The 19,307-nt window shown below is 44.7% G+C and overlaps 1 protein-coding gene across 2 annotated transcripts in view; it reads right to left on the reverse strand.

Moving 5' to 3' along the window:
- Positions 1 to 19,307, reverse strand: part of DOCK5 (dedicator of cytokinesis 5) — a 215,354-nt gene that overhangs the window by 55,884 nt on the left and 140,163 nt on the right. For both annotated transcript variants that reach the window (XM_029203311.1, XM_029203310.1), the window contains 8 exons: positions 17,944 to 18,044; positions 16,037 to 16,171; positions 11,519 to 11,630; positions 9,249 to 9,319; positions 8,543 to 8,649; positions 6,378 to 6,514; positions 4,347 to 4,442; positions 1,255 to 1,353 (listed from right to left, as the gene is read on the reverse strand). In XM_029203311.1, coding sequence (XP_029059144.1) covers positions 1,255 to 1,353; positions 4,347 to 4,442; positions 6,378 to 6,514; positions 8,543 to 8,649; positions 9,249 to 9,319; positions 11,519 to 11,630; positions 16,037 to 16,171; positions 17,944 to 18,044 — 858 coding nt within the window. The remainder of the gene's footprint in view (positions 1 to 1,254; positions 1,354 to 4,346; positions 4,443 to 6,377; positions 6,515 to 8,542; positions 8,650 to 9,248; positions 9,320 to 11,518; positions 11,631 to 16,036; positions 16,172 to 17,943; positions 18,045 to 19,307) is intronic.

The raw sequence follows: 19,307 nt of genomic DNA on the forward strand, positions 1-19,307 counted from the left end.
CCACCTCTCCCCACCTCTCCCCACCTCTCCCCACCTCTCCCCACCTCTCCCCTCTTCCTAATTCTCTCACCCAGATCTCTGCAAGCACAGCTACGGATCGCTACGGATTCCTGTACCACGCTGCCAGCCAGAGCATGGCCTTCGTGGAGGTCCACACAGGACTCCAGACTAAGCCCCATTAAGTCAGAGACAGTGCTCTGAGGGTTCATCACTGGATCGATTACAACTAATAATAATAAACAGTACAATTCCTTGTGTGTTTTTCCTTCATGTAGACCTCACAGAAAGGAGAGTGACTGGCAGAGAAAGAGCTGGATATCCTTGGGTGTACTGGCCACATGCTATCAGTATAGCAGAAAGTAGAAAATATGGAGCATAAAAAAACTGGAGTACGCACGAATGATGCAAAGTTACCCGGAGCAAAGATGAGTGCAATGAGACCTTGCCTGTTAATACAGCTCCCTGTCCAGCCCACTACTTCACAAGATAAGACAATACCTTCAGCGATTTTTTTTTTTTTTTTTTTTTTTTTGGCCATGCAGCTTGTTGTATCTTAGGTCCCCGACAAGGGATTAAACCCAGGCTACGGCAGTGAAAGCACCAAGTCCTAACCACTGGACGGCCAGGGAATTCTCACCTTCAGGGATGTTTAACAGCCACTAACAATTCCCTGAAGGGAAGGATCCTGGGGAAGCAGCCAGAGATCTAACTTAGCCTCTTGGGCCACCTTCGGCTGTATGCTTAATGGTAACTATGAGAACAATTTTCTTGTTTAAAACAGAAGAGAATGGAATTATTTTCAACTGACGATAACTTACAACTGTTACCTGGGGGCAGGTATTACCTCTTTTTGTTTCCCTCTCCAGGGAATACCGAAAAGGATGACATCAACCACATCTTAAAAGACCATGAACATCTCTGCCTCCTAAAATCCTTGCCAGGGCATGGGTGACTACTGTCCCTGAAAATGAGACACTGTCCTCTTCTGAGAGCAAAAGAGGTCACCCAAATGTTTCTAAATATGGGCTCTCTCTAAATCCAAGAGACGTAGGTGGCTGCGTGAGGACCTCCTGGTATATGTACTGGACTCTTCTTCAAATTCTGTGGCAGAGAAAAACTCTCCCTCTTGTAACCCCAGTGGAAAGCGACACAGCATTCAGAGGTGTGTGGGAAGAGAACCCCAGACTCATGACGCTCAATTCTGCCAAAATATGAGAAGTCTTAAGTTACCAGGATCCAATGAAGACAACTTACAATAATGTCTTGTCTGGTCTTGAAAGTGCTGATGTAGTGGCTGTAGTGGCTCTCGTCCATCTGCCGCAGGATGGCAATCATGCAAGCAATGAAACTCCCCTGGAAGGAGACCGAAAACACAAATCCCAGCTCCTTAGATCACCAACTGACAAAGCCAAGATCTGGGTGCATGTACTTTGGTTTTTCCCACCCAATTAACTATGCAGGGACCCCAGCACGCTGGAAACATACTGCATTCTAAAGGTCCAAAGGCATGGGCTTTGCAGTTTCTGCTAAAAAGAAAGTACTTCCACGTTTGAGTGAAGCAGTGTGGAGGGCTTCACTCATCCTATGAATAGCCATGACCTCTGAAATCCTGTAGGTCAGGGGATACTGACTGTAAGATCTCAGCTAGATGACTAGTTAAGCTGTAACAACTTGCAGACCCTGAGTTGCTTGTTGAGACCGAGGTGTAATACAGACGTCCAGGGAGAAACGTCCAAAGTATTTACATCATTTAAATAAATTTGAGCTTGGAGGAATGCAAAGAGGAAAAAGAGAGGTCGAAGAGAGGTCGTAAAACTGAGTGGAAGAGCAGAAGAGAGGCTAGGAGAGCTCCCTGCTGGACCACTTCAATGTCATTCCACCAGCTCTAGAATCCTTTGGCCAGTGATTCCTAGCATGTTATGCTGTGTAATTGTGACCTGGTTTGAAGAAAGGGATCGGATAATTAGATGATTACCATCATTTCCATTTTTGAGGCCAGGAATTACATATTCAACTTGCTTTCCCCTAGTCCAACCATATTTGAGCCACAGACTTAATTTTCTAGCCAGAGGGCAGGTATCTAAGGTAGTATCTTCTTGTATTCATATAGTTATGAAAACAACACAAATTTAAGTGAACTCGGCACAGAGGAGATGAAAATACAGCTGTTCCTGGGATGGAGAGAATAACTTCCTAAACACAAAAACAGTGAAATACTATCCATGTACACCTCTCTCTGAATGAATGTCTGTCTTAGGTCTCTTTTGTTTAAAAAAGTTTATTTTTCTAATTATAAAGTGATGTAAATTTATTGTATTAAGGCTTTGATATATATTGCCAAATCAGCATATAGTTTGCATTACCATCAGCACCTAACACTATTTGTTTCTCCAGGCCTTTGCCAAGCATTTGTCCAAATTTGACCCTTTCAGGAAAGCCTGTTTTTTATTCTGGCTGCACCACGCGGCTGGTGGGATTCTAGTTCCCTGACCAGGGATCGAACCTGGGTCCCTGGCAGTGAAAGTGTGGAGTCCTAACCCACTGGACTTCCAGGGAAGACCCAGGAAAGCCATTCTTAATCAGCTTACATAAATTGTAACTCTTCTAACTCCCCTTATCCCACTCATTTTTTTCTCCATAGCACTTATAGCCTTCTAATACTCTGCCATTTATTTTTCTGTAATTGTTCTTGCTAGAATGTAAGCTTCTCTAAGGTAGTGATTTTTGTCTGTTTTGTTTCCTGATATATCCCCAGCATCTAGAACAGTGCCTGGCTTAAGTAGTTTCTTAATACATATTTGTTGAATAAATGGTTTTTATTTACCACAGCAATTTGGGATAGTTCTTTTTCTACGTCCTCTGATTAAAAATCTAATCAGAGATTTTAGCATCGCAAAAGATGCACCTTTAGTAAAAGATGCTTCATTTTAATGATGATACAGCTCGGCCTTTCAACAGTTACCTCTGGTCTCGAGCACACTTTTTATCTGACATTTAATAGACGTAACAGGCGGAGAATAAGAGGCCAGGGCAACACTGACATTTCTAACAGCATGCTAATCCCAAGTTCTTTAAATGGTTTTTCCTTGAACCACAAGGGCTGGATGGTACCACAGGGCACTGATTTTTAAGCACACCAAATATCACGGGGAATACGATACGAAGGGGAAAACTGACGTTATCAGAATTCCTCTCACGGTGACTATGGTGCATAGTTGGGAACATAACTTGGTGAGCTGTTGGGGGTGGGCACGGCTAACAGCATGCAAGGTGCTGCCTCCAGGCTGGTTGCCCAGGGCCAAAGCCCACCTCAATCACCTGGTGGTTGTGTAACCTTGCTCGGGTTTTTGCACGTTTCCTCATTTGCAAAATGGAGCTTGGTGTGACCTTTCAATGAAGTGCTTAAGAGAGTTTCTAGCACACGCACAAAAATGAGCTAACAGTGACTACTACCATTATCATCACGCTGGCTGGACACACTGATACTATTACTGTTATCATTCTAACAAAGGCAGATCCACACAGAGCATGCGTGCATTGAGAATTACAACTAAACTGCTTGAGACAATAGAGGAAATGCTAAATGCAGTCAGCCAGAGCCCTAATTTTCTGCTCACCAAGGCTCACATTTTCCTGAAATAAAATATTAAGCAAATATTGAAAGAGCATTAGGTCGAATGGGTCCCAAGTTCTTAGTCCACCTAGGGTGCCTGCATATCTCAGGGGGTCTCTGCTTTAACATATTATAAGAGGCTTTTGTTTCACCTTCCCTATGAGCAAGGCTCCTTATGATTTGTACTGGCGAGATCCTTTAAAATTTTCCCCCATTTGCCTCCCCTACCTCCCTGGTAGATCATTTTCCCTCAAGAGAAAATCAGCATCAGATTTACTCACAGTTATAACGAAGAGGCACTCGTCCAGGGGGGCTGTAAAGTTCTAGACCCCATTCATTTCCCGAGGGAGCTATGCCACCCAGCCCGCAGCGCAGACTGGAAACTGGGATGGGAGGGGCCTACGTGAATTTGGTCTCAAGACACTGCTCCCCAAATCCCCCCAATGGGCAGGTGGGATGGGACACTAAGAAGCTGCGGTGGGGCTTCCCTGGTGGCGCAGTGGTTGAGAGTCCGCCTGCCGATGCAGGGGACACGGGTTCGTGCCCCGGTCCGGGAGGATCCCACACGCCGCGGAGCGGCTCGGCCCGTGACCCATGGCCGCTGAGCCTGCGCGTCCGGAGCCTGTGCTCCGCAACGGGAGGGGCCGCGACAGTGAGAGGCCCGCGTACCGCAAAAAAAAAAAAAAAAAAAAAGCAGCTGCGGTGGCTGTGTGGTCCCCTGGGCGACACTCACGATGTGGGGAGACTGTCGGCTCATCCCAATCACGGTCCGGTTGATCCTTCTCAGCAGCCGTTCCATTATCAGCTGTACGTGCAGCGCCGTGGGGCCCTGAGGGGGAAACAAAGGGATGGACACCACTTCTTCTGACTCAGCTTCACTTCTCTTAAAGAAACTCTGGACTGCTGAGAGTTCTCTTTAACTCTCATTCTGGCTCTTCAGTACAAAGCAATCTCTTGTCCAAAAGGGGGAAACATTGTCACAGAACGATAACGATGTTATTAAGGAATCTGCTGAACATAATTGGTTCTGACATTTAAAAGATGAACGTGGAGATGCAGGGGAAGAAAGCTTCTCTAACGACCCAGGTCATCTGGGCTCGCTGAGAGCTCCCTGTAGCCAGCAACTCAACAGTTTATGGAGACTCCTGCTAGCACGAGGTACTCAGTCCTGATGCTGAGTAGATCAGGTTACCCAGGACAATTTGGCGCATAAGTGGGAAGAAAAAGGCGAAAACATGAAGTTCTTGCTACCTCCTCTCTAGGATGTAAAAAAACGAGAAATTCAAGTCAAGGAGATTGTTATGGACTGATCATTCGCGTTCAAAATTCCTGTGTTGAAGCTCTAACCCCTAATGTGATGGTATTTGGAGATGGGGCTTTTAGAAATAGATAATCAGGTTGTGAAGACAGGGCCTGGGAGTAATAGGTTAGTATCCTTATAAGAAGAGACACCTGAGAGCTTGCCCTACCAAGGAAAGGCCATGTGAGGACACAACGAGAAGGTGGCCATCTGCAGGACAGGAAGAGGGCCTCACCAGGACCCAACCATGCAGGCACCGTGACCTTGAACTTCCAAGCCCCAAGAACTATGAGAAATAAATTTCTGTTGTTTAATCCACCCAGGCTGCAGTATTTTGTTTCGGCAGCTCGAGCAGACTAAGACGGGGATTTACTATTCTGACTCTCTCATGTGTGACCATGAGCAATTATTTAACTTTGTGGAGCTTCAATTTTCATAGCTGCGAGAAAAGAAAGAAAAGATCCCGTACAGGAATTAGCTGGGCTGATGCACCCAACAGTGCCTCATGAATGTTCAGTCTTTCTTTCTCCTTCTTTCTTTTCTTGTGGTTTGATGCTATACTCCTTCAGCTCCAACTTATCAATATTCAAGTTGCCTTTTCAAAGCCTTTACCCATTATTGCTTCTTGACAGATATTCAAATCTCCTGCTTAAGGCTTCAAACAACTAGATCACTGCTATTTATGTAATTTTATTAAAACACCAAGTATCGTTAGCGTCCCCTCTCTCCCACCCTCCCTTCTTTCCTTCCTTGCTTTTTATTATTTCTCTGCTTGCTTCCTATTTCTTTAAATGAAAGTGATTCATAACACCCGCCTCTCTGTAGGAACATGGGTGCCATGTAGCCATCATGGGGGGTAGCGACTATGGTTTGTCTTCGACTGAAAACATTCTGCAAAGTTCTCCAGCCTCTTGAGTGGAGGCTGTGACAGGTCCATCTCTAGAACATGGAAAATCCAGGCAGTGTGGCCCCGGGCTTTTCGAGGGGGAGGAGATGAGGTGAGATTAAAAAACAAAAAAAACGCACATCATTTCTACTAGGCTCCAGAAGGAAGGATCAGTTTCAGAGAGAACATAAAATGAGAACTTCTCAGAAGCTCTGGTAGATCTACAATAGTGCTGTCAGGTATCGGAGGTATAACAGGGTAGAGGTTTCTACCTAACAAGTCTAAACAGGGCTCTGGATCTGAAAAGTCCTCAGCAGGATCTCAGTGATGGGCAAACTGGGCCAATCAGGAAAATCAACCAGTAGCAGCCCCAGCAGTAGGTGGATCTCCCTGGACCTAGATTTGCATGACAGAGTCTAGCCGGGAGAAGCCTCTCTAAACACCTCTAAAATGGGTGCAGCATGCCCCAGCGCCCAGGTTCTCAACTGCCTGGGACTAGGAGAGCCGGGCAGTGGTTCCTGTCCCAGGCCATGGGACCAGTGTACGCTCTGCTCTGCATCAGTGACTCTTTGACTCACCACATCCTTCCTGTCCAGAACTTCCAGGAGGTAGCTCAGAAGCTGCGAGCTGGCCTCATGGTCAGGCTTGCTGGAGTTGTCGTCTAATTGGCCGCTGAGCTGGTCTATCAGCAGAGGCAACAACACGTCTCTGCACTCTGAGGGGGAAAATGCAGACGACTCACCAGCTGTAGGAGCCCCCCCCCCCCCCCCGAACTGCCTGGCTCCCTCCTGCAACTCCCTCTCTGCCTGTTCCCCCAGCTCCCAACTGTGCACTCAGCCCTGCAGGGGCTCCTCCAGGCCACCGAGGAGCATGTGGTTTTAGGCACGGAATTTTAGCCCAGTACCTTGACCTTAAAAACAAAGAAAATCCCACCTATTGTGGGTCCATGTAGCCAAATGTTTAAAGTATTTAACAATTTCTTTAGCCTTTTTTTTTCTAAAAAAAGGCCAACTTGGGAATTCCCTGGCGGTCCAGGACTCCGCGCTTCCACTGCAGGGGTCACGGGTTTGATCCCTGGTCAGGGAACCAAGATCCTGCAAGCTGCACAGCGCAGCCAAAAAAAAAAAGAGCCAAATTGATACTTGCAAGCTAAGTCATATGAAACTAATAAACTAAGCAAGGTATATGCTTTTAATTTTTTTGAAACGTTCCACCTAATGGAGAAAATGTACTCGAAAATTCCTATGAATACTGAGCTCCACCAGCACATCTCAGTGTTTCACAGACATTCTGTTCATGCTTTCGCAGGCACGTGGACTTCATAAAGTAAGGTATTATCTTCCTACTATGTCTTCCTTCTGAGATCTTGCACAATGATAAAATGTCATTCTGATGAGTCCCGACATTCTGGGCACTAACAGAAACGACTGTGAATGGTGATAATACTTCCTCTGTTGGAATCTTCCAGGGCATCCTTGCTCTTCTGCTCAAACAATGCATCTTTATCGTCTCATTTATGGTTTGTGCATCCCTTAGAGGCAGAGGGAATCACAGCGTAGTAAGGAGTTGACTAGTATTAAGTTTTCCACTTGAGAGCGCTCACTAGCTTTCTGCACTCCCCCTGACTGGGTCCTTGGAACAGCTGAAACGTCTAAGCACAAATTCTGAGGCTCAGAAAAGGTCAGAGCCAAAAGACGTGCTGATATGATCTAGTTCAAGTCCATCCTTCCATAGAAACAGAAGCTGAGACTTAGAGAAGGTCCCTCATTCGTCCAAAGTTACATAACTAGCCAGGGGCAAGGCTAGAAGGGTTCTCCCACCAACAACCCACTCAACTTTTCCTATTTCTGAGGTGTCCTGCCAATCCTCAGACCCTCCAGCCAATACACACTGCATGAGTCACCCTCTGGGACTCCCTGACCTGGTGGTGGCTTCAAAAGAAGCTCCCACGGCTGCCCCACCCTAGCGAGTCTTGCGTTTACTGGGAAAGAACCAGGTATTGGACCTCTTTCCTATGTCAACTTTGGGACAGGAACACAGTGATTTCCACCTGGGGGCTATGTGCTTGACTCTAGTTACAAAATGAAGAGTCTTTTATCAGTGTAAGAGTGTTCTCCTCTCTGCTCCCAGCAGTATGACGGTAGTCTGGCTCTCCTACAGCTCCCCCCAAAACCTCTCTGATTTATAGTGATTGCCAGTTTCCATGGTGTAAGTTCTTCTGCCATGGTCACTCTTCAGCCACTAAGATGACATGACTGGGCATGGAGTCGAGAAGAGATGTGCATAACCAGCTCCGCCGAGCCAGTATAAGTGACATGCAGTCCATCACTGCCCTACAGCATCATGGCATCACTGCCCCATGGCATCACTGCCTGCCCCAGCCCCTGGTTACTGGCGTTATACTCTAAGTCAAAGGAGATGCATTTGTTTAAAAGGACCGTCTTTACTGCTTGCCTGTTACTTTATGGGGTTCCTATTTTGAGGACAAAGTTTGCTAATTAACGAAACACGACTTCAAATTAAAGATTAAAGAACACATGATTTTGCTCTTTCAGGAACTATGGGAATGCTGAACTGACTTCACCTTCTCCTTAAAACTGGTTTCCCAGGAGGTCCTCAAGTACCAGCAAACGATTGGCAAGGACATTATTGACATTAAAAGAAAAAAAAAGGCAGTGTTGGTTGGCTGAAGAAGACACAAGACCAGGATTTCTGCAAGCAGCAGTTTTTGGTGGAGACTCACCCGACTGCCGGAAAAGATTGCTCTCTACTATCTTGGTCATGCAGTTCAGTTTCTGGCGAACTAACTGGTTGTCAGGGATGCTCTGAATGAACTTGCAGAAGAGCACGCTGCAAGAGAAACCCCAGTAGTCACTGTTTTCATTCTGCCGAGTTCAAGGGAGCATTACGCTCTTCCCCTCTACTGGGAAATTATTTACGCGTGGACAGGTTTACCTGGAATTCTCTCCACAATGACCTGAGGGTCTGTCTCTAGGAAGCAAAGGAGAGGCTCTATTCCGTGCTCACTCCAGGGCTCAGCCTGGGAGCTAAGTCAGTCTACACTGGCAAATTAGTCAGGTCCATCACTGCTTTGCAGACCTACCTTCACCCTCAACTTCTGCAAAAGTCTTTTCGGGCTACCTCCACCCCAGTGTCCATCACCATCTGACTCGGCATTTCGGGGGTACTTAGGTATAGGGCTGGAAGCGTCTTATTATGTACTTTTTTTGTAGTTAATTTTATGTCTGTGTGTCTTGTTTCCCTGGAGAAAGTGCAAACCTCTCCGAGGGACTGGCTTTGTGTCTTCTTTTATGGCTTCCACAGAAATGAGCACAAAAAGGTGTTCGGTCAATACGTGTTAGAAGAATCACAGCATGTGTAGCCACCTAAGCTCAAGCCAGCAGGGGAGCTGCTTCTCTGTTAAGAAACAAAAGTTTTTGGCTATTTACCTGAGCTCAACTGGATCGAACACAAGTTTGACGTCATTAATGATGCTAGGAAGGTACTTCAAGGCTGCCCCCTGCAAGAAAAACACCAAAGGCATATTCAGTTGGCAAGCAGGACAAATACAGAATTTCCTGCTTGATCCCGGGAAGAAACGACTGATGCTGGGATCCTGAACAGGGAACTGGACACAGACACTCTCGCCATGAAGAAGAAAGCTGACTGCTGCTCTACACGATCTCCCAGGATCTTTTTCCTGAAAAGTCCAGAGGCACAGCTTTCTGCCCTCACCACCCAAGAGCCACTGTCCATTTAGAATTCAGTTTTCTACCCAAGGAAGTAGTTAAAAATCTGGACATCTCCCTCGCAAAGTTGCCACAGAGAGCAAAAAATGAAGCTCGAACTTGAGTCTTTAGGGATTACATATTTTACCTCAAAAAACTAATAATGATGAAGATGATGGGGACGATGGGCTTCTGGGAAGAAGGGGAGCCCTAAGAATAAAGCCTGTTGCTTGAATCATTATCAGGATCAACTGGCTGAATTCACAGGGTCCAGAAATGCCATTCAAGGGACGTCTAAAAGGGTAGTTTGTCATCTTTGGTGAAACGACCGTTTAGGTCTTCTGCCCATTTTTTGATTGGGGTGTTTGTTTTTCTGATATTGAGTTGTATGCGCTGTCTGTATATTTTGGAAAGTAACCCCTTGCTGGTCGCACTGTTTGCAAATATTTTCTCCTAGTCTGTCGGTTATCTTTTCGTTTTCTTTATGGTTTCCTTTGCTGTGAAAAAGCTTTTAAGTTTGATTAGGTCCCATTTGTTTATTTTTGCTTTTATTTCTTTTGCCTTGGGAGACTGATCTACGAAAATATTGCTACGATTTATGTCAGAGAATGTTTGGCCTATGTTCTCTTCTAGGAGTTTCACGGTGTCATAGATTATAGTTAGGTCTTTAAAACAGGCACATGAAAAGATGCTCAACATCGCTAATTATTAGAGAAAAGCAAATCAAACTACAATGAGGTATGACCTCACACCGGTCAGAAGGGCCATGATCAAAGAGTTTACAAATAATAAATGCTGGAGGGGACGTGGAGAACAGCGAACCCTCTTACACTCTTGGTGGGAATGTAAATTGGTAGAGCCAATTTTTACGGAAAACAGTATGAAGGTCCCTTAAGAAAACTAAAAATAGAGTTACCATATGATCCAGCAATCCCACTCCTGGGCATATATCCAGAGAAAACTCTAATCTGAAAATGTACATGCACCCCAATGTTCACTGCAGCACTATTTACAATAGCCAGGACGTGGAAGCGACCTAAGTGTCCACTGACAGGTGAATGGATAGAGAAGATGTGGCACATATATACAATAGAAGACTCCAGAGCAGTAAAAAAGAATGAAATAATGCCATTTGCAGCAACATGGATGGACACAGTATCATACTGAGTGAAGTAAGTCAGACAAAGACAAATATCATATGATATCACCTATATGTGGGATCTAAAAAAGAATACAAATAAATTTATTTATAAAACAGAAACAGACTCACAGACACAGAAAACAATGGTTACCAAAGGGGAAGAGAACGGAGGGATAAATTAGGAGTATGAGATTCACAGATATACACCACGGTATATAAAATAGATAAACAACAAGGATTTACTGTATAGCACAGGGAACTATATTCGACATCTTGTAATAACTTATAATGAAAAGAATTTAATATATATATATACACACACACATATATATATATTTGAATCACTGTGCTGTACACCAGAAACTAACACAGTATTGTAAATCAAATCTACTTCAATAAAAATAAAATAAATAGCTAGCTTGTCTTTGGCAAACCAACATTTGAAAATACAAATGTACATAAAAGTTAAAATAAAGGGATTTCCCTTTACTTTCTATAAGTCATTCTAAAATTAACAAGTTTTCCACGAACTAACTAGGATTAATTTTCTTTTATCTCCCACCATGGCCAGTTCTATGTTGCCCCAGAACATCCTCACCGACAGCATTAAGAGTTACTCAAGGGGGCTTCCCTGGTGGCGCAGTGGTTGAGAGTCCGCCTGCCGATGCAGGGGACACGGGTTCGTGCCCCGGTCCGGGAAGATCCCACATGCCGCAGAGCGGCTGGGCCCGTGAGCCATGGCCGCTGAGCCTGCGCATCCGGAAGCCTGTGCTCCGCAACGGGAGAGGCCCCAACAGTGAGAGGCCCACATACGGGAAAAAAAAAAAAAAAAAAAGTTACTCAAGCTGACCTTGATCTTGACAGCTTCCTCCAGAGGCCTGTCCATCAGCATATTGAAAGCGAGAAATAACTGGCGGATTGAATTACTAAATTCATCTCCATCTTCACTTTGGCCATAAAATCTTCAGAGAAAAAAGAGAAGGCGGGAAAAAAAAAAAAAAGAGAGAGAGAAGGAGGTCAGATTCTCCATCTTTAAAAGAAGTTTTCCAACACATCTGTTGCCTACACAATGCTGGAAGCCCATGCCTCACTGGTCACCTCTTTACACTGTGCACAGAGGAGTCACACGTGCTCTTAGGTGGTTCAGGAAGGGGCCCAGTAGCTGGGAGGTTATCCCCACCTGGACAAAAAGAAGGTAGTGATTTGTACGTAAAGTCCTACAACAGAGCTCTCCCACTGTCCCCCTGAAGCTGTCTGAAGGCCAGTCTTGGTGATGTCCTCCAGCCTAGTGGCGTGCGGGCATTTCCAGCACAGAGCGGGGAATGGCTGGAAGCAGCTTTGCCTCAAGTAGCAGATAAGCCCTGCATGCAAACCTACCATCCTCAGCTCATTAGCACAATGTCCAGCAAGCAGGGGACTCCCCGCCCAGCTACCTTCCCTGACAGCCCAGTCTTGCCACCTCCACGCCTCCCCTCCTGCCTCTCTCTCCTCTTCTGATCTTTGTGGCTAATCACTCTGCCATTTGAATCATTCTGTCTCACCGCAACAAGCCCTGATCGTTTGCGTTCAAGTTCCAGACAAGGGGTAGAGAAGCTGCTCAACCTAGAAACGTTCTGAGCCCAACCCAGTCTGCAAGTCCAGTTAGCATCCTTCTATCCACTGAACTGGCCACGCTGGTGCCGACCTGCCTCTAGGACAGCGTCCTCCCAGGACACGGGCTGCCTTGGTCTTTGCTTATTCGTGCTTGTTTGATTAAAGAATGCTATCAACTGAAAAGTTGGTTCTTTCTCATAAGTAGAAATCAGAAGGTCTTTGGCCCATTTCTCAGAAACACAAAAGTCCCCAAATTGTAGTCCAAGTGCATTTACACTGGGTGGCAATCTTACCACCAACTGTCAAGAGTAGGGATGGTTTGAACTTAGAATTTTATACACACACTCAAATACACACGTACATGCATATACATATTTACATTAGTCTCCTCTGTTCACCTATATCTTATATGATACTCATGGAATATGAACTTCTCAGAAAATTATTCAATCAGAGGGTTTCTGCTAATCCTCAATTCATACATTTTGCAGAATTTTAGAAAAGAACTTTATCTGCAATTGAGTCCACAAAGTATATCAAAATTAACATACCCAGAACAGAACTCACTTGATTTTCCTGTTCACCTTTAAATAGCCCACGTCTTGGCAAACAGCACCCCAAACCTAGAAGTTATTTATAGTTCTTCCCCTTCTCCCATCCTCCCACCAAATCTAACAGCAAGTCCTATTCTCTCTTCCCGCTAAATCAGTCCACTCTCTGCATCTCCTCAGAGACAGAGCCACCGTATCTCACATTTGAACTATGACCGCCTATTAAGTGGTCACCCAGGTTTCACTCTTAACCCTTGATAATCCACTTTCCACCCAAGAGATGAGATGATTATGTAAAATGTAAGCCAGATTCCACTACTTCTCTAACTGAAACCCTTCAGTGGCTTCCCGAGACCCCTGGAATGAAATCCGAACTCCTTGCTGTGACCTAGAAGGCCCCTATCACGCACCCGCCTGCCAGGCTCCATCCTCCCATTCCCAGGCTCCACGGTCCAGCAACACTGGCTTCTCTTGATTCCTTAGCTGTTCATGCTCACTGAACTTCTCTCCCCCGAGATATTCAGAAGCTACTTCCCCATCTTTCAGTTTCAACTCAAACCCCAGCTCCTGGAGAGGCCTCTCCCACCAGCTCAGCTCAGGGAGCCTTCCCTGGTCACTGTCACATCAACATCTTCCTTCCTAGCTCTTATCCGTCTGAGATGATCTTGTGGGTTTCTTTCTTTATTATATGGCTCCCTGGCCTCGATGTAACCCACAAGCACCATCAGAGCAGGAACCTTGTCTCATCTGCTGCTAGATCCCAAGATCTAGTAGCAGATCCCCAGATCTAGGGCTAGGAGCGAAGGCGTTGATATGACAGTAACCAGGGAAGGCTGTTTGAGCTGAGCTGGTGGGAGAGGCCTCTTGGGAACTGGCATCTGGACAGGAACAGTTAAAGAATCAAGAGAAGCCAATGTTGCTGGAGGGCCTAGAGCAACACCTGGCACCCTATCGCTGTGACTTTAAAAAAGGGACTAATACGACTGAGCTTCTCAATGTCCTATTGTGTCTATCAAATCCAAGCAATCAGAGAATGCAGACTACCAGACTCTCTATCCCAGATCAAGCTCTTCTTTAGAATGAGAAAACATCAGGGGCAAAAATAACCGTAAACAGGCCATCAGGGACTAAGTTCAACACAGCCACTCTCTTAGTTCATCTCATGGGTTAATTAACTTGGCTTTTCCGTCGTTATCATGCAATCTGACGGTGAAAATGATGGCCCAGATGCAACGCAACATTATGAAGGGTAAAAGAGCTAGTGGATCATAAGTGGAAAATATTTTTAAAATTTCCTCAATTAAGGTTTTTTTCTTTTTATGTTTTTTTGTTTGTTTGTTTTGGCCGTGCCCCGTGGCATGCGGGATCTTAGTTCCCCAACCAGGGATCGAACCCATGCCCCCTGCAGTGGAAGCGCAGAGTCTTAACCACTGGACTGCCAGGGAAGTCTCTCTTTTTATGTTTTTATGAGGATCTTTATTGCTGGACATCAGGGTTTGCTATACAAACTTTTAGGTAAGGGAATGTTCCCTCAGTAGGACACCCTAACTGAATATGTGGAAATTCAACATAATTACAAAACACAAAGATCCAACTATAAAAGACCACCTGGAGAAAAGCGGGAACTACAGAGGTTGTGCATATGCTCTGAGTTGGGCGAACACTGCCTGCTTCTACTAGGGAAGGAGGAGCTGTCATTCGTCCAACTCAACTTTTAAGTCATTGAACATGTTTAAAAACCATAAAAATGTACAAATTCATTGTAGAAACTTTAAAAATGCAGAAAGGATAAAAACTAAACCTACTTAAAGCCCTCTTATCCACAGTTTACTCGTATCTAACCAGTGTCCAATCCTGAAATATTTTTGAAAGGAGATCATATTACACTTATGTCTTCTACCTTAGTTTTATTATTTAAGAACCTATCAGGGTTATCCTACCTCATTAACATACCCTACATTTGAAAGGGCTGAATGTACATACTTTAACATTCCTTTTTGTTTATACCTGATGGATTTTTTTTCCATTAGATAGATTTTTAGATGGGGTATTACTGGACAAATGTGATATCTTCCTTTGCTCTGTGTGTGTTTGATTTTTATTCACAGTACCAAATTTCTGTCCTTAAGAATTTACCTTCCTATCAGCAATAAAACACAGGGCCAATTTTTGTCCAATCTCACTAAAGGATAAAGATTTTTCATCATTATCAAATGTGCAGGTAAAGATGGTGTGTGTGTATCGCATTTTAATAGTATAAATTTCTTTTTAAATTTAACTGACCATTTGAAGTTTTCTTTTGTAAATTATGTTTTTATTTTGCAGTAAGGATATTTACCATTCTTTAGTTGATTTTTAAGAGCCTTTAATTAATGAATCTACTGACCTTTGAACTGTACTATAAGTTACAAGTCTTTTTTCCATGTTAATTGTTTGCCTTTAATTTTATGATTTTTTTAAAAACGCAAAGTTAAAAAAATACACATGCTCAAATCACAGGCTTGAAATCCTCTTACCTACAGCTTTACTCGTATTAACATATTAGCACGTTATCTATCGAGTTTCCAAACCTGCCTTTGAAAAATATTTTAACAGTTTGGAAATCCAGCTATTATTGAAGGGTAGAGATGGCACTGGAGTTGTGGGCATTCCCAGAAGAGTTATTTCCTCATTCTTGACTTCTATTGTTTTTGATGGAACGATTATTCTAGAAATCCAAACTGGTCATTATCGTATCTCTGGGGCTTAGTTTTCCCAGGTACCTAAAGCCTGGTGTCAGCAAAGAAACACACACCTCAGGAAACAACTCCTCCAATCAATTGTCACTACTGTCCATCTACTCCCAACAACAGCTCATGATCCTAGATTTATACACCCAACGTCATCATGAAGCCCGCTGCTGTATTAAATACAATCTCATCACAGGAACCTGACTTCCTAGTTATTGTCACCAACAAAGACTTTCAGTAAGTTGCACATTGTAGCCACCTGCATCCCTAAATCCTGCTGTCACTACTGCCCTAGAAATTCTGCTGATCCAAAAGGACGTCACATGAAACTTCTTTAACGGTTGTGTAGTGAACCCTCATCTTCACCCTGAAGTTCTGAAATTTGTTAGTTCCATGACCCAGCTGCTCACAGAGCTGAACATGAGCATAAGGACTAAGGAAAAATATGGGAAGAGAGGATGGAGAGCGTCAACACTGTATTACAGTCACCATTACCTCAAGTAGAGCACTCTAGATTGGATGATGAACCTAAACAAGTACTTTAAGGCTTTCAAAGCAGCGAAACGCAATTCCGTCTTGCTGGAGTCATCTGCATTCGCCACGTAAAAGTTCAGTACCTTGGAGAGTTTCCTGAAAAGGAGAAAAATGTCAATGGGGCACAGTGGTACTCTAGGGTTTGGGGTATGCTATATAGAAGGGAACTTGGCCTCCTGGGGAAGTAGAAATCACAACTATAGTAATTATTTCTTCTAGAATATGCCCTGAACAGGGAAGTTAAGTCCTTCGTAGTTTAGTTTTCTCATTGCGGTCTAGGCTTGCAGCTTCCCTTCTGCCTAGAAATAAGGGATGATTTCTTTCCCTTTGCAGGATTTTAAAAAATGATCAAGAAATCAAAGACTTGAAGGGACTCGAATCATGAGTATATGTTAATCTCTGGCATGCTATACAGACATGTTCAGGTGTTTCTGTAAGGGAGGGACTGTCTGCCAAAGGTAGTCAGTCACCTTAAAAGCAGTCTAATTCCCTCCAGTCTGCCCCAGCTGTTTGGGATCCATAAACTGAAGCCAGATGTTAACTCTACCGAGTGTGGAAAGAAGAGCAACCCATGGTTCTGAGCATCTGATCACATGAAACTGCTCTGGGATTTTTTCGTTGTTCTTTGTGTCGTTCCAGAGTCTTTGGACTAGGCGTTGTCGTAATCTTGGGCTATCTCACATTTTTGAAGGCACTGATATTTTGAACTTTCCTTCTGGGAATCTCTGAGTTTTCCTAATATTAAGAAAAATTCACAGGAATCGTGTGGAATTGATCCATTCTTGCAAATAAACCCAGATTACCAGAAACACACCACCTGGAGAGTTGCATTTGGCTCTGTGTAATAAAGACCCAATGATAGGATTTCATCTCTTGTAGCTGCTGCCTACTTAGAAAGTGAGGCTATAGGGTGGAAAGAGCCCTATCACTGGTGTATCTGCTGCTTCCCCCAATCCAGCGGGCATTACATCCACTGTGTTACTTGGGGATTATGCTACATGACACCTCTTCTCGGTCACTTATGTTTTATTACATTTCTGGACCTTTATGCAAATAAAACTGAGAACTTTCTTGTTTAGTTCAGAAAAAGCCATGAGGGATCAATGATCTGAATGACAGAGCAGGTCAGCAGCACTTGGCACGATCTGGCATAAGCCACCGTCAGAAAGATCTTTGCCATCTCAACTCTGTTCCAGTCACTGTCACGCTGCTCTGCACAATAACCAGGATGCAAGGCGCGGGGTGACAGGCCACATCCAACGGCGTGATGAGCTGAGCACTGCAGGGCAAAGCTCAGAGTGAACATTAGTCAGGGGCTCATAAACCAAAGACAGAAAGAAGGCTGCACTTTGGGAAAGGTGGAGACTACTCCCTCTTATGTAAAAGAAAAAAAATTAAATCTTCTCATAACCTCTAAGTAATAAATTCTACAAAGCACTTGCGGTGTACAGCTGAGGGAACGACCCTCAGTTCTATCACATGTCGTCCTGCTTCATCCTCTGTTTGATCCCAGCGGGGCTCATGCCGATCCCACTGACACCCGCCTCCGAAGATCCTGGATGGGGTCCTCTGTCCTGGACTGTGCTCCTAACAGCTTCAACGCCTCACCTATACATGCTCTGGTTTCTTAAAGAAGTACAGCCTTATCTCTTCCCTAACTTCCCAGAAAGCAGGGCCTTGAATGTAATCCTTTGCCATGGTTAGAATAGTTAGATGGTTCCCACTTTCCCCAGGGAAGCTCAGAACAAGGTTCTGAGCTTCGAGACAGGGGTACTCAGCTCACGTCCCCTCTGGTTTCTCAAAAACCCGGTCCCAAGAGCACAAACCCGACAATCCAGCCACAAGCCCTGCCCGGGCCTGGTACTTACACATAGGCCAGAGTGGCACTGAAGTGCTTGTAAATGTAGGTCTCCAGGACGGGATTGAAATGCTGGAACTTGATGTCGCCTATCAGTGAAATAATAAACACCTGCCAAAGGTGGAAAACATAAATAGTAGCATAGCACAAGCCCCGGCATTCCGTCAACAAGCTGGAGCTGAACGTCTGGGACTTGCTTTTCCTTCTTGATCATTACGGTAGCATTCCCATGTGACTATTCCAGAGCTGAGGTCAAGTCTTGGGGTTTCTTTTTATTTAGCACAAACAGAGAGAGACCATTAAGTGTCAGGCACTGTGCTAAATGCTGTGAGGGAACCAGTGTAAGCCAGCACCCCTAGCCTCGGAGAGCTGACTGCCTCAGAGAGAGGGCAGCGCCCAGGTAACCAAGTCGGGGAAGAAAATGGGATGAGAGGGGGAAGGGTGTGGGGGAGGGTTTCCCATGGGAATAGTAAACACTAAGCCAAGGGTGCAGCTAATGAAATACTGCAGGACATCTGTCTCCTCAGCGCAGTGTGGGTGCCCCTAATAACTGAAGTCACCAGACCTTCGAGTCTCAATTTTCTGCTCATGTTAACTCTTACCACTACCGGACACAGAGTCTACTGATACAAATAACCGCTTTGCACCTACTTGTGATAGAGCAAAAGAAGGGGCACCTTCCACACATGCCCGTTGCCAGCTGCTGTGTCCACAGGAATCTATCTCCAGACCTTCTCCCATGGGGTCATTACCATAGACTCTCTTGCCCATAAACCTGGCCAGGTGTGATGGCAGCTGGGGGCATTTTTCTCTTTGTCTTACATCCTTAAGTGTCAACATCTTAAACTCTTCTTGAATCTACCAGTCTCTCCAAGCTGATGAATGAGCTGAAGCTGCAATTTACCTTCCTCCTTCTTTGCTGCAACATTCAGGGAAAACTCTGCCCTGAACTTGAACCCCAACAATCAGAAAACGATGCTCAGTTTGGATGTGTCAGCTTCCGCCACTCCACTGCCATCTCTGACCTTCCCAAAATCCGGTATCCCTTCTCCTTCTTTGGATTTCCGGTCTGGGCATGGGTTGCACGTTTTAGTACTTTGTGTGACAATTTGAATTGTCTGCTGCGTTGCGTATTGTACATAATGAGACCAAGACTCATCGCTGACTTGCAAATTCAGTCTCCCTTGCAAGAACGCACAAGGACGCGCATACACAACAAACCACAGTCGTCTTTGTTAACGGTATCTCCTGGTTTAGGACCAGACAATTTTAAAGCGAGTTAAAGGGATTCCTGATTTCAAATGTAATAAAACAGCTTGTTTTCCCTAATGAGAAAGAGAAAACTTATCAAAAGGGAAGATCTAACAGGAAACA

Source organism: Monodon monoceros, unplaced genomic scaffold, assembly GCF_005190385.1.
Source record: "Monodon monoceros isolate NGI ecotype Baffin Bay Population unplaced genomic scaffold, NGI_Narwhal_1 Super_Scaffold_5, whole genome shotgun sequence".
In the NCBI taxonomy this organism is placed as follows: domain Eukaryota; kingdom Metazoa; phylum Chordata; class Mammalia; order Artiodactyla; family Monodontidae; genus Monodon; species Monodon monoceros.